Source organism: Tiliqua scincoides, chromosome 4 (assembly GCF_035046505.1).
Source record: "Tiliqua scincoides isolate rTilSci1 chromosome 4, rTilSci1.hap2, whole genome shotgun sequence".
Classification (NCBI taxonomy): Eukaryota; Metazoa; Chordata; class Lepidosauria; order Squamata; family Scincidae; genus Tiliqua; species Tiliqua scincoides.
In genome coordinates, this window is record NC_089824.1 from 28,337,053 (window position 1) to 28,358,590 (window position 21,538).

The 21,538-nt window shown below is 43.5% G+C and overlaps 1 protein-coding gene across 1 annotated transcript in view; it reads left to right on the plus strand.

The window, feature by feature from the left end:
- The window catches only part of CDH17 (cadherin 17), a 40,756-nt gene extending 38,824 nt beyond the window's left edge, over window positions 1-1,932 (plus strand). The window contains exon 18 of the mRNA XM_066624196.1: window positions 1,052-1,932. Within this exon, the coding sequence (XP_066480293.1) occupies window positions 1,052-1,161 (110 nt within the window). The 3' untranslated portion in view covers window positions 1,162-1,932. The remainder of the gene's footprint in view (window positions 1-1,051) is intronic.
- The last annotated feature ends 19,606 nt before the right edge of the window (window positions 1,933-21,538 follow it).

Below are 21,538 nucleotides of genomic sequence, written 5' to 3' on the forward strand. Positions count from 1 at the left end.
TCAGTGTCATCAAATACCAACCAATACACATGGAAATTCTCAGTTAACTCAGTTCAAAACATAACATTGCTTATCTTTGTCAATTGCCAACCATATTTCTCCAGACTTTAACCAATTTACTGTTCCCATGAATTCCAACTTTCTATACTGTAGTGGTATTTATTGTGTTTACGCAGAACAATGAGCAGAAGTTTAATGTTAGACTTCATTGTACTGTATCTGATGGACACAAACTGATGAAACTCAGACAACCTTGATTTTTTTTCTGCCAAAAGAAGACAAAATCCTTGGGGGAATTTTGAAAACAAATTTAAACATTGAAGGAGCCAGGATGACTGACTGACTGAAAAATTTGGCCCACAGACATGTAAATAAAAAAATAGTCAGAGCACAGTTCTTTGTGATTTTTGGGAGACTTTTGGAAACAGATTAAGTTAAATGTGATTTGGATTCATAGAGGAAAGCAATCAGAATACTTGCATTAAATAAAACAAGCTTAATATACAAAAGGAACAAGCAAAGCTTAGGAGATAACAACAACCAATAAAGAACACATCATATTGTGCAGCCTTTAACAGATGAGTTTAAAGCAGGAAGTGGACTGCAAGTGGACCTTTTAAACAAACCTCCTGAACACTTGTAGGGGTCTGATTAGTGTGGGAACACAATGCGCTGCTCACAAAGGTTTTTTAAAATGCTTTGCCCAAAATCACACACCCTGAAGCAGCAATTTGCCCTCCCTGTTTCACCTTCCTCCCACCCCATTCCACCATTGTCCATGGGCGTTCCTCTGCGTGACATGCTGGGCCTCTGTAGCTTCTCCAGTGGCATTGGAAGGATGCACCTAAACACACTTCCAACCACCTTTTACAATGGCCGGAAAGTCCAGTGTGCCATCAGAATGCTAGTTCCAGTAGTGAAGCCCATCAGTAGGACTGGGCCACTAGTATAGGAAGGAGACAAAAATTCTGGATGTGTTTTGCCTAGAAAGCATTTTTAAAAGAGGAATTTCTTTAAGATGTACACATCTTTTCCATTTTTTCCCTTCCAGGTATCATTTTAGGGCTTGTATTTCTACATCTGAAACGCAAGAAAGAGCATGAACTGAAGGCACCCCAAGCAAATGCCGTTAGCCCAGCTGAACTGACAAACTTGACGTAATTATGTTAATGAAGGAAAAATTTGCATACTTCTTTTTTATTTTTGGGTTGTTGCTCTTCTTATCCATAAATGCCAAAATCCATAAATGTTTGTCACCGATATGCAAATACATTTGATGCCTTTCTTCCCCCAATGCCTTCAGCCATACAAGCAAACTACACTGAGCTTGAAGAATAAAGATGGCCAAAATCATGTTTTGCCTCCCTTTCTGTCTGCTGTAAAGTTGTGGTGGGGAGATCTCAGCACTTTCAGGGCAGTGATATGAAAAGGAGGATAATGTGCCAAAAATTACCTCTGCTGGCAAATATGCTTCCAAGATTTCCAGAGATAGACAGGTGCTACTTTTTCCCCAACAGGCTCCAGGATGAGGGCAGAAAGCATCACACTCACTATGACTGGCTTCATGATACCCCTTAACAGTACCCCAGTATTTGCCACCTCACCCTGCTTAACAGTAATGCCAACTGGGCTTTAAAGGCTACAGTTGAAAACAAGCCTTATACTCCTCAGATGAGAGGCTGCAAGGAGCTGCCTAGGAGATTAGTCACTTTCCTTGGATTCCCATTAGTAAATATTGACTTTTAAAAGACAAATTTCACTTTTCCATGGCTGCCTTTGCTCTGAGGTTGAGTTTATCAGTTCAGTACAAACTCAGCAATGAAACTGAATGAACACACTTGGCTGGCACTCTTCATAATGTTGTATTGGTATCTAAGGGCCAAAGTAGATGCAATTTTAATTATGCCTTTGAATCCATCCTTTGGGATAAACAATGTTTGTTTCTTTATGAGAAACAGCTGCAGGGAGCATGATCTGGATTGGGTCCACAGCATCAACAGAATGGGGTTAACCCTCTGTACCATTTTCTCACCAAAAATCACCCCTGAAGCTGCTATTTGCCTCCATTTTTTTGAAGGTGCATATTTTTTAAAAGTTGGGTCAAATAGCAGTATTGGGGGGGGGGTGATTTTCACCAGGAAAATGGCACAGGAGAAAAGCACTAAAGAGTTAACACCCTTCTCAATGTCCTGATTCAGATCAAGCCCCCCCCCCATCCCCCATGACAGCATTGTCTCATGACAGCCTTTTCTCAAGCATTGGTTTCAAATACATGATTAAAGTTGTGAATTTCACCTTAGTGAGTGAAATGTTTTGTTCCTCCATAGACTGTTTACATCCATCCATTCCTGCCCACTTGTACCTCTGCACAGATTAAAAAATATAATCAGACCTGGAGAAGTGGCAATGTCTTTGTATAAGGGTGCTGGTAGGAGAAGAGAAAAATAATTTTTTTGCTAGCAAACTTCATTTATGAATTAGAAAACACTCTACTGAGGACCTATACGATATTGACTGAATGGTAAACAAATAGACAATGTGGCCTATGGGAATGTTGTATATTGCTCAACCTGGTGTAATAGAAAAAAAATTGATAAAATGAAACTGCTACTGAATGTTATAAAACAATGTGCTTTATCCATTGTCATTTTTTATAAAGTGAAATCAGAACAGGATTTGTTGTTGTTGTTAATAATTCCTTTATCATTTCCAGTGATGCTGCACCTCATATATCTTTTCTCAAATGTCCCACCTCATTTCATGCTTTCTGCTGCTTATTACCAATGACCATTCTGCAAACAAAATTTCATCCAAATGCTGAGATTTGTCTTAGCTTACAATCCTCACGTACTTGGCAGGAAGCCCCATTTACTATACTGGAACCTACTTCTAAATAGACATGGACAGAATTGGGCTCTTAGGGCCCAATCCGAAGCTTTGCGCACTAGCTCACCACCAGTGTGCATTGTCACAAACGTGCCGTAAGGCACGTTTGTGGGTCATAGTGCCAGTGCTCCACTAGTGCTAGCCCAGCACTGGCTAGCGCTGGGCTAGTGCCAGGCAGGCGCAAGAGCTCCACTGCCCCGCGGACCACTGAACAGCAGAGAGGTAGGTGGAGACGTGGGGGAGGCAGGAAGGAGGCGTGCTGGGGGGGAGTGGGGCAGGAGGGAGGTGGAACCAGTGGAGCTTTGCTCCACCGGATCCAGAGCCTCTATGTTGGATCAATGTAGAATTGAGCAGCCCCATTGCAGGGCTACTCGTTTTACCTGGGGGAAGGGGATAAAAGTCCCCCTCTCCCAAGAAGAAAGTGGTGGCTGCCTGGAACATGCAGGATGCTGCGGCAGCCATCAGGATTGGGCTGCCCATTCCTAAATTAGCAAAATGTCCATGAAGACCATTAAGTTGCTTCTGTTTTTCTGTAGTTTCTCCCCATTTCCCAGTTACATTTCTCCTCAGAGAGGAAAAGATACTGGAACCTATATCTTTTTCTCCATGAGACAAAAGCAGCTGGGTGAGTGGTTTTTGAGCAGACAACAGGCAGAGGTTATTCAGCCAGGATTATACAGTGCCTGTCCCCCTTCAGGACTCTGTTTAAGCTTGCTGTTTCTGTGGCTGAATTTGGAAATAATTACAGTGTTTTAAAAAGTAGTGGACTTCCTCCTTTCCACTCCTGGGGCAAAGGTTTGCTTAGCCCCCCCCCCCACGAAAGATGCGGCCCTCCCACACGCGAAGCTGCCCACCTTTGTAGCACAACGGAACCCTGTGCAATCTTAGAGCCATCTAGGGAAGCCTTGTGAGGCTCCTCCATGGTTTAAACTGCACTTCCATAAAACCAGAAATGCAGTTTCTCAGTTTCTCAACCTCAAGGAGGCTTCCCGCATGGTCCTAGAGGCGCACTGGCTCAGTGCCTGTGACATTTGCCCTGTTCACCCAGCACTAGGTCTGCTGCTGGTTTTAAAGTTAGGAAAAAATTCATGTACCTGAATGTCATGTGTGACTTAGATCTAAATTTGAAATATCTCATTCAACACATGGTTTAGGAAAGGAGTTCCACACAGTTTTGCGTTTACAGTGGTTTTGTCTTCTAATTTCTGCCACGCTATAATCTTCATTTTGAGGAAGTAAAAGGAAAAGAAACCGGGGTTGTTTTTTGGGTTTTTTTGGCAACAATGCAATGAATACCGCTGCCCGAACGGCCCCTCCTGACCGAGGAGTTAAGTCAGATAGAGGTTAAAAGAGAAGATGTTTCAGAACTCATTGATAAATTAAAGATCAATAAGTCACCGGGCCCTGATGGCATCCACCCAAGAGTTATTAAGGAATTGAAGAATGAAGTTGCAGATCTCTTGACTAAGGTATGCAACTTGTCCCTCAAAACGGCCGCGGTGCCAAAAGATTGGAGGATAGCAAATGTCACGCCTATTTTTAAAAAGGGAAAGAGGGGGGACCTGGGAAACTATAGGCCGGTCAGCCTAACATCCATACCGGGTAAGATGGTGGAATGCCTCATCAAAGATAGGATCTCAAAACACATAGATGAACAGGCCTTGCTGAGGGAGAGTCAGCATGGCTTCTGTAAGGGTAAGTCTTGCCTCACGAACCTTATAGAATTCTTTGAAAAGGTCAATAGGCATGTGGATTTGGGAGAACCCGTGGACTTATATATCTGGACTTTTAGAAGGCGTTTGACACGGTCCCTCACCAAAGGCTACTGAAAAAACTCCATAGTCAGGGAATTAGAGGACAGGTCCTCTCATGGATTGAGAACTGATTGGAGGCCAGGAAGCAGAGAGTGGGTGTCAATGGGCAATTTTCACAATGGAGAGAGGTGAAAAGCGGTGTGCCCCAAGGATCTGTCCTGAGACCGGTGCTTTTCAACCTCTTCATAAATGACCTGGAGACAGGGTTGAGCAGTGAAGTGGCTAAGTTTGCAGACGACACCAAACTTTTCCGAGTGGTGAAGACCAGAAGTGATTGTGAGGAGCTCCAGAAGGATCTCTCCAGACTGGCAGAATGGGCAGCAAAATGGCAGATGCGCTTCAATGTCAGTAAGTGTAAAGTCATGCACATTGGGGCAAAAAATCAAAACTTTAGATATAGGCTGATGGATTCTGAGCTGTCTGTGACAGATCAGGAGAGAGATCTTGGGGTGGTGGTGGACAGGTCGATGAAAGTGTCGACCCAATGTGCGGCGACAGTGAAGAAGGCCAATTCTATGCTTGGGATCATTAGGAAGGGTATTGACAACAAAACAGCTAGTATTATAATGCTGTTGTACAAATCTATGGTAAGGCCACACCTGGAGTATTGTGTCCAGTTCTGGTCGCCGCATCTCAAAAAAGACATAGTGGAAATGGAAAAGGTGCAAAAGAGAGTGACTAAGATGATTACAGGGCTGGGGCACCTTCCTTATGAGGAAAGGCTACGGCGTTTGGGCCTCTTCAGCCTAGAAAAGAGACGCCTGAGGGGGGACATGATTGAGACATACAAAATTATGCAGGGGATGGACAGAGTGGATAGGGAGATGCTCTTTACACTCTCACATAATACCAGAACCAGGGGACATCCACTAAAATTGAGTGTTGGGCGGGTTAGGACAGACAAAAGAAAATATTTCTTTACTCAGTGTGTGGTCGGTCTGTGGAACTCCTTTCCACAGGATGTGGTCCTGGCGTCTAGCCTAGATACCTTTAAAAGGGGATTGGACAAGTTTCTGGAGGAAAAATCCATTATGGGGTACAAGCCATGATGTGTATGCGCAACCTCCTGATTTTAGAAATGGGTTATGTCAGAATGCCAGATGTAGGGGAGGGCACCAGGTTGAGGTCTCTTGTTATCTGGTGTGCTCCCTGGGGCATTTGGTGGGCCGCTGTGAGATACAGGAAGCTGGACTAGATGGGCCTATGGCCTGATCCACTGGGGCTGTTCTTATGTTCTTATGTTCTTATGAATATACCTTTTTACAGATTGTTGGTTTTGTACTTTACTGCATTTTTCAGCCATGACTGTAGCAAAATGCTTCTTGCCAGCTGTGCTGATAATTCCAGTGGTTTTGCCAAACTATGGTTCATTTATATGCATACTGCTTTCAGGCAGTAGTCAGTTACTGCTCTCATCTCAAGGGTATAAGAGGAGTTTGACTCCACCAGCAAAATGAAATAAGTCGCGTTTTCATTGTTTTATTGCACTGTTCTAAGTTTTGCCCTCAAATTTCCAGACATCTTGTCATAATAAATAGTTCCTAGTTAAGCACTGGAGTGTCTTAGATTTTTCTGCTGTTTCCACAACATAGTAAGTACCAACAACCAATGCTTTTGGGTCTTTGGCCATTAGTTGATTTGTATTTCATCACAATCTCTGGAACTGCATTTGATGGCTGAAGAGATTTACAGCCCCTGTAAATATCTGACTTATGGGCTTTTCTTACATCAAATCCCAGTGTTTCCATTTTGCACAATGAAACAGCTGTATGTTTGTGCAGCCAATTCACAGGACACAATCCATATGATTTCACACTTTCTCAAATGTGGAAGGCTCAAAGATTATTTCAATAATAGCCTTGTAGAATATTGTACTAGCATGTTGTATGCTGAACCTTGACACGTTGGCGTAACCTACCTCATATGTTTATTAATTGAGTTACATGCACCTCCCTGGCAGGGCTCTACAAAACACTCCTGCAACAGGTTTTCTCATAGATCAAAGGAAGAGAAAGAAGAATCTGGACTGTACTTAAGCAGACACTGCACAGTTAATTCACTCTGCTTGAATACAACAGAACAGGGATAGAGAGAGTAGCCATTATTTGTGATGTCAGACTAGCTAAAGTATGAGACATATGCATATGTGTATAAGCACACGCAGAACACACACAGCAAAGCAATAACAACTGCAATGTAAGGAGCAGGAGCTCATAAACCTGTTTATCACTTGTCTGTCAGTTCCTTAGGACCAGGGCTTTTTTCTAATGGAACACACTGGAACAGTGTTCCGGCACCTTTTAGATAGGACTACAATCTACTGCCTGCAGCAATCAAGACCAGGCAGGACTACAAGGAGAGAGAAGAGGCACGGGATCTGCCCTGCAATGCTCTCCCCACGAGGTACTCACAATTCCATGGAGGGCAGTGCTTCTCATGGACACACCCATTTCCTCTCTCAGCCAATCAGAGCCCTGGGGTTTGCAATAGCTGGGCGGTTGAGATTCGGCTCTGGGTTGAGGGAGGCAGGGCGGGGTGAGCCAATCACGGCGCTTTATGAGTCAGAAACAATTGCGGGGCAATGGGACTTCCCTCAACACAGCTGCTCCTGGGACAGTCCCGCAGTGGGCCAGCGGGACGTCGTAGATCCCGCTCACCCACCCTGTGCCACTTTCCGCCGCAGCCATGAGCAGCGAGCAGGTGAGAGGAGAGTGAAGGGGGGCAGGCTTCAGAGAGACTCATCCTGCCAGCTCAGCCCCTCCCATCACTGTCTCTGCCTCCTGCATCAGTTGCCAGCCAAGTCCTAGGCATGTCTACTCAGAAGTAAGTCCCATTAGTCAATGGGGCTTACTCCCAGGAAAGTGTGAGCAGGATTGCAGCCTCAGAGCCCAACCTTATGCATGTCTACTCAGAAGTAAGGCCCATTATAGTCAATGGGGCTTACTCCCAGGAAAGTGTGGCTAGGATCACAGCCTGAAGCCCCAGTGCCCCACACTTACTGATCAACCAGTTGCCCCTGTGAACTAGCCAGCAAAACCGACCTGCTGCTAGTGTGCAAAGCTTTAGCAGCAGGTTGATAAGCAGAAATCCAGCTGCTAAAGCTTACCCTGCTGATAAACACCACTGGAGTAAGAGCTGGTGGAAAAAGTTGGCAGTCTAACCCCAAGGGAACTCAGGCTACAATCCTGTCCACTTCCCTGGGAGTAAGTCCCATTTAATATAATGGGACTTCCTTCTGAGTAGGCATGCATAGGCTCTCAAGCTACAATCCTATCCACACTTTCCTGCGAGTAAGCCCCATTGGCTATAATGGGACTTACTTCTGAGTATACATGCATGGGATAAATAAATAAAAGATTAACAAGTTGTGAGTTCCTGCACCTTTTTTTTTTTTTTTTTTACAAAAAAAAAAAAAAGCACTGCTTAGGACTGTTTCACACTTTACACAGCCTGTGTTACACTGATATTTGTTGGAAAAAGGGGAAAAGCAGAGTAATCACGGGAAGGACACCTTAGCCTATGGTAAAATCTACCATCTGCTAGTTGCTGCTATCAACACATACACAGGAATAGAGGCTAGTTAAGGTTTCGAAAGAAATGCTTTCCTCGCAGTTTCATAGCTGTATGCACACCTTCTGAAGTATCAGAGGTTCTTACTACTTCAGAACAGAAAACCCTGGAGCTGTTCTCTGGGTGGAAGTGTCAGGGAGGAGGCGGTCTGCCATCCACCAAGGCTGTGGAAGGAAGAGAAGTGTGAAGAAAAGCCAGGAAGGTAATAGGATTAAGGACCACACCTCTTGCGAGGATCATAGGGGATGGGAAAAGGATCTCAGGTGTCTGGACAGTACACTGGCTTCCAGAGTCCTGCAGGTGGCATTGCATTCAAAATCCCAACAACTTTCCCACAGAGAGAACATATACAGGAGAGCAAACCTAGACAACTTATGATTCACCATGCTGTGTGTTGGAATCCGTCAGGTATTTGCCAACCTCCAATTCAGGGCCCATGAGAAGGGATGCAGGGGGTCATTTGTACCCAGACCCAGGGTCAAAATGGGGGCTCAGGAGCCAAAGGACAGGGCCCAGAAATTTCCTGGAATCTTACATTTTCCTATCTCACCCAGACTCACTGCCTGCGTAGGATACTTGAGATGCCACCATAGGCGCACAAGGCTGCTTACAATAAATTAAAAATCTATTAAATCATAAACAAATGTATATAAAAATTTTATTTTGTTTAATCTGTTTTTACATACATAATCAGATCAATCAAAATACATTCACAGAGGCAGTATATAAATAAGCAAAGGGATCAACTGCAACCAAGTACCAATCAAAACTAAAGCCACAGACCATGGAAAATAGATATGAGCAAATATGTGAGCTGTATGACCTACTTGGAGTCATTTGTGCAGGCCTGGAGGTCCGATGGGAGTTTGACAGCCATCCACCCCCTTTTTGAGGGAAAATTGGTTCTCTGCCCATATAGCTCTTTCTTTAGAGGGCTTATGTTACATTATGTGTCTGGGTAGAGATGGTCCATGAGTTGTACACCAACAGATGGAGATAATTGACTGGATCACAATATAAACCAACCCTAAGACTCTGAATGGGGAAACCTTCCTGACAAATGCTTGGGCTTTACGAAGAGAGGTGTTAGAATCTGCAACTGCCAGTTTAAAGAATTAATGTGGATGGAAAGGAAAGTTTAAGAAATCCAGTCTCAGTCTTGCATGCTTGGCTATATGACCCCTAAAGCCCCTTCTCTGCCTGCGACCCTCTATTAAAAAACAAAACAAAACTTCAGCTATTTTCTAACTTTAGCTTAGCTACAGACTTTCTGCCAAGGACAATATTTTAATACAACAGACCCACTGATGGAATCAACAGAGAATGTGTCCCATGACTCTGTTTTTTAGATTGCTTTTCCTTCAAATATGCTACAGTTCTCTTTATTAGGCACAAAGTCAACATCAAATGTTTGAACCCATTCTGCTGTGATTAAAATCATTCCTCTTTTAGCTTTAAACATTATCTATGGAATGCACTATATACATAAACTATCATTCAGTTGTCGTCATGGCAAACCTTTGGTGTGTATCTATATATGCGTACATACACGCACGCACACACACACACATACACACACAGAATTTCATATCTAATACTGTAGAAAATTGTAGAGACAATATAAAAACTGTTATAGGAAAAAGAATGTACATACGTATCTTAGGAAAGTACAGTACATCTTTGCTATTCATAGCATGCAGACTGCTGACCATAAAAGCAAGTGCTTTTGCCATCCCGGGCAAATGGAACAAGCTGTGCATGCTGCCCTACAATAAAGCACAATTATTTTTGAATAAAAGTAATTCAAATGCTGCATCATGGAAAGCGAAATTCTATGACCAGTATGTGCATCTCTTTGCATACCTTTGGCTATTTTCTTAACTTATTCTGCTAGGGATCATGGCACAGGGCAAAGAGCTATGCTAGCTATTGATGCTCTAGCTCCTGTTCACCAAAGAGCACTTCCTTCCTCCCTTCAGCCTTCCTTCTTCCCTTAGAATCCCTATAGTCACACATCTGATATTGTCCACACAATTTCAAAACTTCCTTTACAGACTTTAAGAACTATTCTAGAATATGTCAGAATGACTTGATCCAGAATAAGAGTGTCCCCGTGCCCAACTGCCATGCATTTAGCTTCATAAGATCTACGCACACAATAAGCTGACTGCATATAGGCTGAGAATGGGAACAGAAATGTGATCCTTCTCTGCAAACACCTTGCATGTTCATATGTGGCATTGGAAATGTGCAAACGCATTTCCTATTGGTATTAATTGTTTATCAGTGGCAACTTGTCCAGTCTTCTGTTGAAGATTGTGCTTTGATTTCTCACCATTTTCTCTATTATCAGAATACATTTCTTTCTTTCTTTCTTTCTTTCTTTCTTTCTTTCTTTCTTTCTTTCTTTCTTTCTTTCTTTCTTTCTGCCAGCTGTTAAGCCATTCAAAAAGGTGTCAGCCATTTTCATGGTCATTGACATTGCCTAATAAAAACTATCTGCTTTCTGTCCCAGACTCTTGCCAGATAATTCTTACTGGCTAGTCAGATATCTTGATTTTCCCACAGCCGTTGTTATCCTTTCTTTTCAGAAAGCCCAAGTAGCATTAGAAAGTAGTAAAGCTATTTATCCCCAAACCAGAGCTCTTTCCAAATGCCTGAAGGACATATTTATATGAGTATTATTGAAGAATTTCAGATTCCCAAAGAGACATAAAAGAACATTTCAGTGCCAATTAAAGTCAGTGCTTGACTTAAGATAAATGTATGGAGGTCCTTAATGAAATCCATAAGCCTCTGAGGCTGACCCATCCTTGAAGCGATTGAAGCAGTTACCTCAGGCAAAAAATGGGCAGCCCCTTATGTGTCAGAAGGTATTAGGTCTCCTTACATCCCCTGGCTTTCCTGAATTTAGCCATATGATGCCCCTGATAGCCATTCAAAAAACAGTAGCCACAGAAGGGGAGGCAGAACTAAAGGTGAAGGGGATGAGCCTTCTCCCCCTTTAGCAAAGCACTGAGGGGAGGAGGAAAAATACGACTGATAATTTCAAAGATTAGTTTCAAAGCTGTAATAGAAGCAACCCCAGGGCCAAATTAAACATTAAAACTTTGCATTTTTTTTATTTTACAAAAATTAGCCATTGGAAACCAGCTCTGGTTTGGTATCGTGGCAGTGGGCGGAGGTTCCACTTGATCTCTTGTGAACATAAGACCTCTTAATAAGAACATAAGAGTCGTGGGGGGGTGTGACTTGGTGACTTGGCTCAAGTCAAGCCCCGCTGGGTTTTCCCAACACTGGGGACTACCACCACATCTTGCAGCAATGAATTCCACAGAATAAGTATGCACTGTGTTACATACTGTACTTTCTTTTGTCCATCCTAAATCTACAGCTAATCAGTTTCATTGGTATTGTGGTATTTTATTACTAAAAACTGCCCCTTCCAGCTGCTGTTTGCTGCTTGGTAAAAATTACATATCATGAATTCGCCCTCATGAAATAAGGCATATGGGGGAATGAAGTCCCATCACACAGACCCATCTCCTCTGACACTCCAAGCACAATAAGAAAGATTGTTTTGTTTAGAAGGCTAAACTCCTTTTTGAAGTCAGAGTTTGGATAAAAACTAATCTCCAAAGGAAACGTGAGGTTGTTGCTTTTTAAAACCTCCTCTGCTGTAAACTCTTGCACTTACAGAATCTAATGAAATGTGGCTTTTTTCAACTAAACTGCCAAACACAAAGCAAAGGCTGCTGGAAATTTAATGTGAGCAAACCCAATACAATCTTTGTCCTTATCTATGTGAGTGGGTTTGAAGATTGCAAAGCATTCCGGTTCAGGCTGGCTCATCATGCTTCACAGTGTTTAGGGTTGGGTTCATGCCTGATCTCAAGGACTGTTCTGCTAAACTGGCATGGAGGGCTAATTTATAGAGAGATGGTCTCTTAGGCATGCGCACCCCAGGTCGCTGGGTCAAAACCAGCATCTTGAATAGAGCCCCAGAAGCACAAAGGCTATGAATGATGAAATGCAGATGGAATATGATCACAGCCACCCACTATGAGTTAGGGGGTAGGCCCTGCAGCATTTTGCACAAGTTGTATCTGAGTCATCTCCACAGGTCCTTGCATGCAGTGCGCACTGCATTAGTGAAGGCTCAAAGTCGCAAAAACATAGATCAGCATGACAAAGTGACCCCTCTCTTAGAAGGGTTTGGTCTTTGTATGGACAAAATATAATCCTGGCTACTACTATCTTGCCTAAGGGCAGAGCTCTGGCCTATTCTAGGATCTCACACAGCAGAATTGAGAAGAACCTCTGCCTGACAAATTTACTGCATTTACATTTACTGCATTTACTGGACAAATGCTACCAGTCAGTGTCAGACTGGCTTAACCCCTGGTCTGACTCAGTGGGAGGCTGCTCCATATATTCAACAGCAGGGCTTTAAACAGTCTGTGACCCTCACCATTTCCCAGAAGCTGATATCCTGAGTCGGGCTTCTGCTCTATCCAGTGGCAAGAGTGGTTAGGTTAATACTTCCTTACCATTTTTAGCATCAGCATTACATTTGTTTCTCCCTTTGGGATGTTAGAACGTCAAAGGGAGCCTCACAAGAACCAATGAAAAGTTGCTAATTCAATCTATTCTGCTCACGGCTGGATTTGCAGAAGGAAATTTTGCAAAGGCGATATGAAGCAGGAAGCTTTGAACTGTGTGATGTGCAGGAATGATTCACTTGCTCTGCTGAGATGTACAAGAAACTTGGCCTTCACGGCGATGGCTGGAGAGCACCAACTCCAAATGACAAAGGACATTTTCATTGACCCCCAAGAAGGAAGCTTTTATTATACAAGGAGACAAATTTGTGAGGTGCTGATGTGTGCCAGGTTCCTTTCCCTCCTGACAACCAAATACGCAATGTTCAGGGCAGCAGCTGTGGATCTAGAGCAGAATGTGCTGCGCCAGTTCAGCCAAGAGGGCACATGTCGCATGATACGGGACAATGAAACATGACTATCCTTCAGCCTTTGGTTTCCAAAACAATCCAAGCAGACATCTGGAGAGCAATTATTCTGAGAATCCGGTGTTCTGTTGCAGTACTTCTGATTCCCGTACAGGGGATGCTTCACCTTTTGCTGACTCACATGCCTGACTGTTAACGGGATTGTGAGAATTTGTACAGAGACTCTCAATTATGTGAGTACCCCGACTGAATTCTAAAGAGAGAACTAAACTGAGGTCGCTGTTGCAACCCCCCTCCTTGATTCAGCTCACACCTTTCTCTGTGTTAAGCCTCCCTCTTTTCCTAAGGATGACAAAAAAGATTGACCTTGAGGAAAGAGGGAGTATAGAAGCGAAGAAGGGCTAAAGCCTTGAAGTGGCTAGTGGGTCACGTGCTGGTTGGCAAATTATATGGCAAGCGTCTTTTTTTCCTGTTGGGGAACTGTGGACTGGATGTGCCTCATGATTCACTGGTAGGAAATGAGCATCATCTATAGAAACAGAGAGGCCTGCACTGCTGGCTATTGCCCTCGCCTTGCTCTCAAGGGGTGGACCCAGGTCACAAAGCCATTGGGGTTTTGCAAATATAGCCATCAAGCATCCACAAAACCCCTTGCAGGGTGATGTTCACTCATCTCCCCTGACAGGATCAAAGCTGAGCCATTCAATGGGAACCAGCAGTTGCACACTCCCCCAAGAGTCAGAATATTTTGAGATCCAGGAAAGGTTATTCTTGCTCAAGCAAAGGACCACCCTAAACCTGAAGCCTTGTAATAACATAAGAACATAAGAACAGCCCCACTGGATCAGGCCATAGGCCCATCTAGTCCAGCTTCCTGTATCTCACAGCGGCCCACCAAATGCCCCAGGGAGCACACCAGATAACAAGAGACCTCATCCTGGTGCCCTCCCTTGCATCTGGCATTCTGACATAACCCATTTCTAAAATCAGGAGGTTGCACATACACATCATGGCTTGTAACCCGCAATGGATTTTTCCTCCAGAAACTTGTCCAATCCCCTTGTAGCCTTTCCTGGTGAGAACAGAAGCTCATGCACATTGTCATCGCTGCCCAGAAATGCTCTGATGGCAAGTGGGAGGAGTCATTTACACAGTGCATGGCTTACTTTCCATGCCACCCCCTGTAGCTACATCACTAAAAACACATCCCAGCTCTGTTTGCTAAAACCCTACAACCTGCTGCTCAAAGCAAGGGGCATGAATGGGCTGGCCCTCCTGAAGTTTCAGTGACAGTGATAGCTGGTTCCTGGCTGATTATTGTGGCCATCTCATGGCGAGTGTCAGATAGTGTGTGTTTACTCATACGCTACTCAATAGGTTAGGAAGCAAGGAGAATACAAGCATCTAAGAACAAAACGTCTCTTTTTCCTGCCTCCCCTTTAATCCCTGTCTTCCTCCTTTCCTCCCCTTTCTAATTCCATTTGCATAAATCACATTAAATGTGATTTATGCAAAGTACATTAAAGTACATTAAATGTGTACACAGTGTTAAGTGCATTGTTCCCAAATGTTAAGTGTGTTGTTCCCATTCCCCTGTAACAGCATAATAATTTTTCCCCTTATTTGGGAACAATGAACGGGGAATGATTGAGTAGGGAAATGTCACCTAAGAAACTAGTTGGTTTATTCTCCATTAATAAGAAGTACCACAGGGCCTATTCACATGAATATCTGGACTCATAGTAGCTGCAGGAGGAGCCACCCAGTCCTTGGCATGGGCAAGTAGTGCATCTGCCAGTCCGTGAAGGACTGGAGCCTCTGAAGCTGCCTTTCAGAGAGGTCAATGACAATAACAAAAATGACAAGGGGAGGGAAATTCAGGGAACGGGATTCACTTCCCTGTTAGGGGATCTGAGGTACTAAGGTAATAAAAGAGGGAGAGACCTCTCCAGGGACCATGGTGGGAAGTGTGAGAAGCCCACATTTTGGCCTTCTAGTCCTTTGATTAAAGGGGATAGGTGCTACCTCAGCTGGGTGAAGGCTGAATAAAGGAGCCAAGGTGTAAAAGGCAAGACTCCTGTGCCACAGAGATTTTGTAAAGTGAATTTAAGGCACTGTAATCCTTTAGAATAACTATTTAGTCTAATCAAATTTAATATTTTTGTGGACCAGTTCCCACATAATATTTTTTCCTGTCAGTGTGCTTTGGGATCAATTCCTATGGAGGAACATAAGCGAGAGACGTCATTTCAGAAGACCTAAGGACCTATGTGGATTTTTTTAATTACAAATCAATAAGATGAGAATAGCACCATTAGTCCACAGGGCTGTCTAATTCTACTTTTCACAATTTTGTCACATAAGAGTATAGCCCAAAGTGCATCTGATGAAGCAAATGTAACATCAAGAACAGGCTGAATCTGTCTATAAAGAAAGATTCCAGCACCAATGACACAATGGTGGTCTTCGGTTTGCTTAGAAAAAAACAAATCTCATATAAACTATTATATTTCAATCACCTTTTCTATTTCTGCTATATCACATTATCAAATCCATATGGCTGAGCATGTGTCCTTCAAAAATAATAAATGAATTCCATCTGCTTTGGGAAAAATATTACTTTTGCATTCTAGCCTCTCTTATTTTAGCATGCTTGTGTTATTTTTTTTTTCCCCAAGTCCCACATTTTTAACAACAATTAAATCTCTGGGAGACTTGGGTCCTTCCACATATGAATATTACATATTTACACTATTTATACCAAGGACTGGATCTTTTGGAATAATTATCTGAATAATACCCAAGTAGCACAATTTCCAGGGCACCAGATACTGCATAGCTTCCCATAATAGTTTGGTTCTCAAAGTTTGCGCTCAGTGTGTTTTGATTTGTGAATGCTCACACCACATGTGACTATGGCTGCAATCTTTTTTCAGCTTCTAGCGAAAAAAGATTACAGCCATAGTCACATGTGGTGTGAGTTGGAAGCACTAAAGAGCTGTTTTTTTTCACCTTCTAGCATGCTGAGGTCGCCTTTGTTTTTCAAATTCTAGTGTGCTCGCCACATTAGCAATTTGAAATGTGTGCTCAGAGCTACAAAAGATGGCTGCCTCCATTTCGTAATGTTATCCTTTTGCTCTGCTCTGATGAAACAACTGGGCACACCATCTTGTACAGCAAGAGGGTGGAGGAAGGGCTTTTGAACTTGGACAAAAGGGGCTGATTCGTTTTTTCTATTAGAAAAATGGACTCAGCCTCTCCTGCTAGCTTGATCCTGGAAAACATGGGCGCCTCCATTGTAATGGTTCTGAATGGGGACAGGATCGTTCATTTCTATGGTAAAACCCTCCATAAACTTTTGAATGCGACACCATTTTCTGTGAAGTTTGTCGTTTGCTAGAAGCATGCCAGCAACCTCACTTCCGGCTATTTTCAAACTGAAAAACAAACACAGCCGCCATGTGCCCTTTGCATCACATCCTTTCAAACACAATCCCAGTTCAGATAGCTTTGATTTGAAGAACACACACCTTCCCCTAAATTCAGTAAAACTCTAAGAAGATTAGAGTAGAATTACTGTCCTTTAAGTGTTGGATAGCAAGACTCCCAATATTGCTGCATAAAGCTGTATTAAGAACCAAAGAGTGGAGATGAAAGAGGAGAAAATACCTGGTGCACTGAAGAATTTCTTTTTTGTTGGCAGTGGAAAAAGGTGCAACAACATTGCACAAGCACCCTATGCCCGAGGGTGGTGATATATGTAGCTAGTTAGTGGGCACAGTGGGATGTGAGAGTTTCCCTTCTTATTCTGCCACTAAATCTCCTTTTTAGTATGCAGATTGCTAATCTTGGTTTAGCCTTCTATCCTCTTTCTTCCCAGAATCCCTTTTTCAACTAGATAGGTTCTCTCTCTTCTTTTCCCTCTCTCTTCCTATTCAAGTATGGAGTTCCTGTAAATAAACTATGTCATTTTTAATGACCGCATGCCTTGATGTGATCTTCTTAACAGAAATCTCCAGCTATGGGCCCAATCCTATCCAACTTTCCAGCACCAGTGCAACCTCAGTGCAGCCCTGAGGTAAAGGAACAAATATACCCTTACCTTGAGAAGGTCTCTGTAACTGCCTCCCTACGAAAGGGTGCAGTGCATGTCCCATTGGCATGGCTGCACCAGCATTGGAAAATTGAATAGAATTGGACTCTACGTTAACACTTTTGAAGAGAGGACTGATTCACATTTTGTGATTCCCAGGTGTACACTGACATTTACCATGGTCATGTATGAAGGGGAATTTATTCATTTAGAATATTTAACCTTTCCATAAAAACATTGTCAGAGAAGTTTGCAGAGCAAAAGTAGCAGGAAATATACAATGGACTTGCACCATGGCTGGAACATGTGACCAATTACAGGACACAAGCAGTACAATACAATGCACCTCACCAAGTATTTACAGACATATTTTTCTCCTTGTTGTGTGATGTTTCAAAGAAGAAATGCATTGGAGACAGGGCAAACATGTTTCCTAGGTAATTGGTGAATAGGGTCTGGGTCTCAGAGTCTGAGCTTTCAAATGAAGGCAGAGAATAGCTGTTAAGAGGGTTAAAAGTGACATGACAGAGGTGTCCTTTTCCTAGGTGAACACAACTTATTTTGTCCCACCATCATCTTTGTTAAACAGATTTTTCGCTATTTTAAAGCATAACCTATGCACAGGGTGGGATCTATGTGTATGCCATGACGTTTCTGCTTTTATTACAGTGGTTTTCAAACATCCTATCTTCAGGGAACTCTTTCCACATCAACTTTTCTACTTAAGAACTGTCAAGCTTTGCAGATGATTCCAGGGACTGTTCCAGGGCACACGCTCAGTTCAGTTGAGGATTATCTGACCCAGATGGAACTTGCCATAGCCCTACGTGAACTGACAGTACACCTTAGATCAGGGGTCTCCAAACGTTTTGGCTAGAGGGACGCATCAAACGTCTGGCACGGTTTTGAGGGCCGAAAAATAAATTTAAATATAAAATTTATATTAATAAATTAGAGATGGAATGTAGATGTGTGAATAAATGAATGAATGGGCTCATTCATTCAACTTCTCTGGCCCTTAGAACACCCTCCAGGTGCAACCAAGGCATAATTCCAGTCATGTTTGGTAAAGTGGGCCAGGGGCTTTCAGGGGACAAGAGGCTGACTACGGCCTGGATAGAGGCTTGCTGCAGGCCACATCTGGCCCCCGGGCTGGGGTTTGGAGACCCGTGCCTTAGATGCACCAGGACTTCTCCACAGCAACGCATGGGCATGGAGAGATCCACAGGGATCAGCAAGCTGTCTTACAGAGAAATGTGTGGGCCATGACTGACTCCTTGAGAGATTTTTAAGACATTTCTGAGGACTCCCAGGTCTTCCAGGAACAGTGTTTGGAAAATACTGACATACACTCTTCAAATCTTGTTAACCCCCCACCCCGCTCTCAGTTCAGTTTTAGATAAATGGGAAACTCAGATGTGAAACTGGTCTACATGAATCTTTAGTTTAAACATTTCTCCACAAGCATTCAATATTCAACAAATCTCTTTCCTCCCCCATTCAGTATTAGGGCTTCCATCTTTAAAATCCATATTCTGGAGTTTCTCAGAAGTAGTTTGGACACTCCTAAGGAACAGAATGGGTATGGTTTTCATTGAACATTGGCTAGCTCGAAATTGCTTACCTAAACAAACAAAATTTAGCACATGGAAGGCATTCTTTGACATACAATTTATATAGTTCAATGATTTTTTGCTTTACTTAGACTTTCATTTTTTCATGATCTCTGTTTTTGCACAATGTCACTTTAAATTTAAATAAAGAGATCCTCAGGATATCACAGCCCAATCCTATCCTATGCTTGGGCTGCAGCAGTGGCATGTATGTTCTACCAGTATGTGCTTTCGCAAAAGCACTTTGCGACAGCATTCATAGCTGGCCCACTAGCATGAGATCTGCTGAACCAGATAAGTCCAGCACAGGGCAGGGGGAGGGTAGGGGTGTGGTGGAATGGGGAGGAGTTGGGGATGGGCAGATCAGGCCCCGGAGAGGGAAGGATCTGTGATGCTGGATCAGGCCCTAGACCTGATTCAGCTGCGTGGATCAACTTGGACTAGGGCCACGATATTGCTGATGCAGATCCAAGTTTACCCCAAGGGGGTAAATGGATGATGAGACTTCCAGCAGCCAAAATTCCCCCATGAGATACAGTGTAGCCCATGCCAGCACCGCTGCATCACTGCATGGTAATTTCGCTTGGATGGGCAACATCTCAAAAGACTCAGGCTCAAGTCACCAAACGTGCATTTTCCCTGACTTGTGAGGACTCAAGTTACGCGTGTTTTTAAACCGAAAGTGACTTGAGAGTTTTTCTGGGAAACAATGAATGTGCAGTCCTAGTATTCTTCTTCACAGACACCTGGGACAAAGCCCCATTGACAGGAATGAGACTCAGATTGAGACTTCTGTGTAGACCTGCAAAGGAGTGGATTGTAAGTCTTGGCTGCTGAGGGTGATGTACGTGCCCACCTGCCTGTCTGTCCACCTGCCACTTCTACCCCCTTACTTGCACTGCCCATCCCTTGCCAAGCTGGGATGCCACCTCCCCCTCCCCCCATTCATCCATTCCTGGCATCCTGCTTGGTGCTCCCTCTGAGGGCTGAATCAGGATTTGTGATATGAATGGAGGTGGGTTCCCATCAGAATGGAGGTGGCTGGGAACCCATCAGTGTTTTCTGCACTTCTGCCCTCACTTGAAAAACAGCAGAGCTTTTGCTTGCAGATGGGATGAGGACATCAGTGGAGTATTAAATGAGAACTCCAACACACACAGACCCCAACCAGCAGATCTGTTTTTTCTGTGGAGCCGCACCTGACTTGTTTACTGAAAAGATTCTGACTCGAGTCAAAGAGAGTCCCAAAAAGTCTCCCACCAAGTCCCAAAGGCTGCCCATTAAGACTTGTGCATGAGTCCAGTCAAAGGACTCTAGTCTTGCCGCGGTGGATTGGCACATCCCTGGAATTTAGATAGGGCTGGACTGTCAGTTTGCAGAATGCACACTCATTCCATGGCACATTTATTTTATTTAATCCCCTTCCATTTATCATGGTAGGAAAATGTTAACAAAATAAGACATATAACTAGTTATATAACAGATTAAAATAATAAAAAACTACATAGAGTGTTTTTCTTTTTGAATAATCACAAACTTTCAGCTTGAATGTATCATATATCACAGAGGGATAGAATAATCTAAAGCAGGTCTACTTTACCCTGCCAAATAAAAAGCCTTCCATTGTGGCTGTAAAGGTCATCGTGTCTAGGTTTGTTGCTCAAATCTAAGTGAAATAAGCACTGTCTCATTTCTTACATAATCTTCTGAATGCACATTTGTGCTTAAGCAAACTTCGTTTGCAAAAATTCTTTAAAAGTGGAGGGGATGGAGGGGGTACATTCAATTTCTTCGAAAAAGTGTCCAGACATAATCTGTACATGAAATAATGGAGTCCGTTTTGCAAATGTGATGCTGCCATTGAAACAAGCTGTCAAGTTTTGATTTTTTTTTTTTGTATTATTGTTGGCAACCTTCAGTCTCGAAAGACTATGGTATTGCGCTCTGAAAGGTGGTTCTGGAACAGCTTCTAGTGTGGCTGAAAAGGCCAATTTGGGAGTGACAACCCCTTCCACACTGGGAGCAAGTGCAGTCTGTCCCTGGTCTGTCTCCCTGGCTATGGGCCTTCCTTCTTTGCCTCTTTGCCTCAGACTGTTGGCCAAGTGTCTCTTTAAACTGGGAAAGGCCATGCTGCACAGCCTGCCTCCAAGCGGGCCACTCAGAGGCCAGGGTTTCCCACTTGTTGAGGTCCACTCCTAAGGCCTTCAGATCCCTCTTGCAGATGTCCTTGTATCGCAGCTGTGGTCTACCTGTAGGGCGCTTTCCTTGCACGAGTTCTCCATAGAGGAGATCCTTTGGGATCTGGTCATCATCCATTCTCACGACATGACCGAGCCAACGCAGGTGTCTCTGTTTCAGCAGTGCATACATGTTAGGGATTCCAGCACATTCCAGGACTGTGTTGTTCGGAACTTTGTCCTGCAAGGTGATGCCGAGAATGCGTCGGAGGCAGCACATGTTGAAAGCATTCAGTTTCCTCTCCTGTTGTGAGCAAAGAGTCCATGACTCGCTGCAGTACAGCAGTGTACTCAGGACGCAAGCTCTGTAGACCTGGATTTTGGTATGTTCCATCAGCTTCTTGTTGGACCAGACT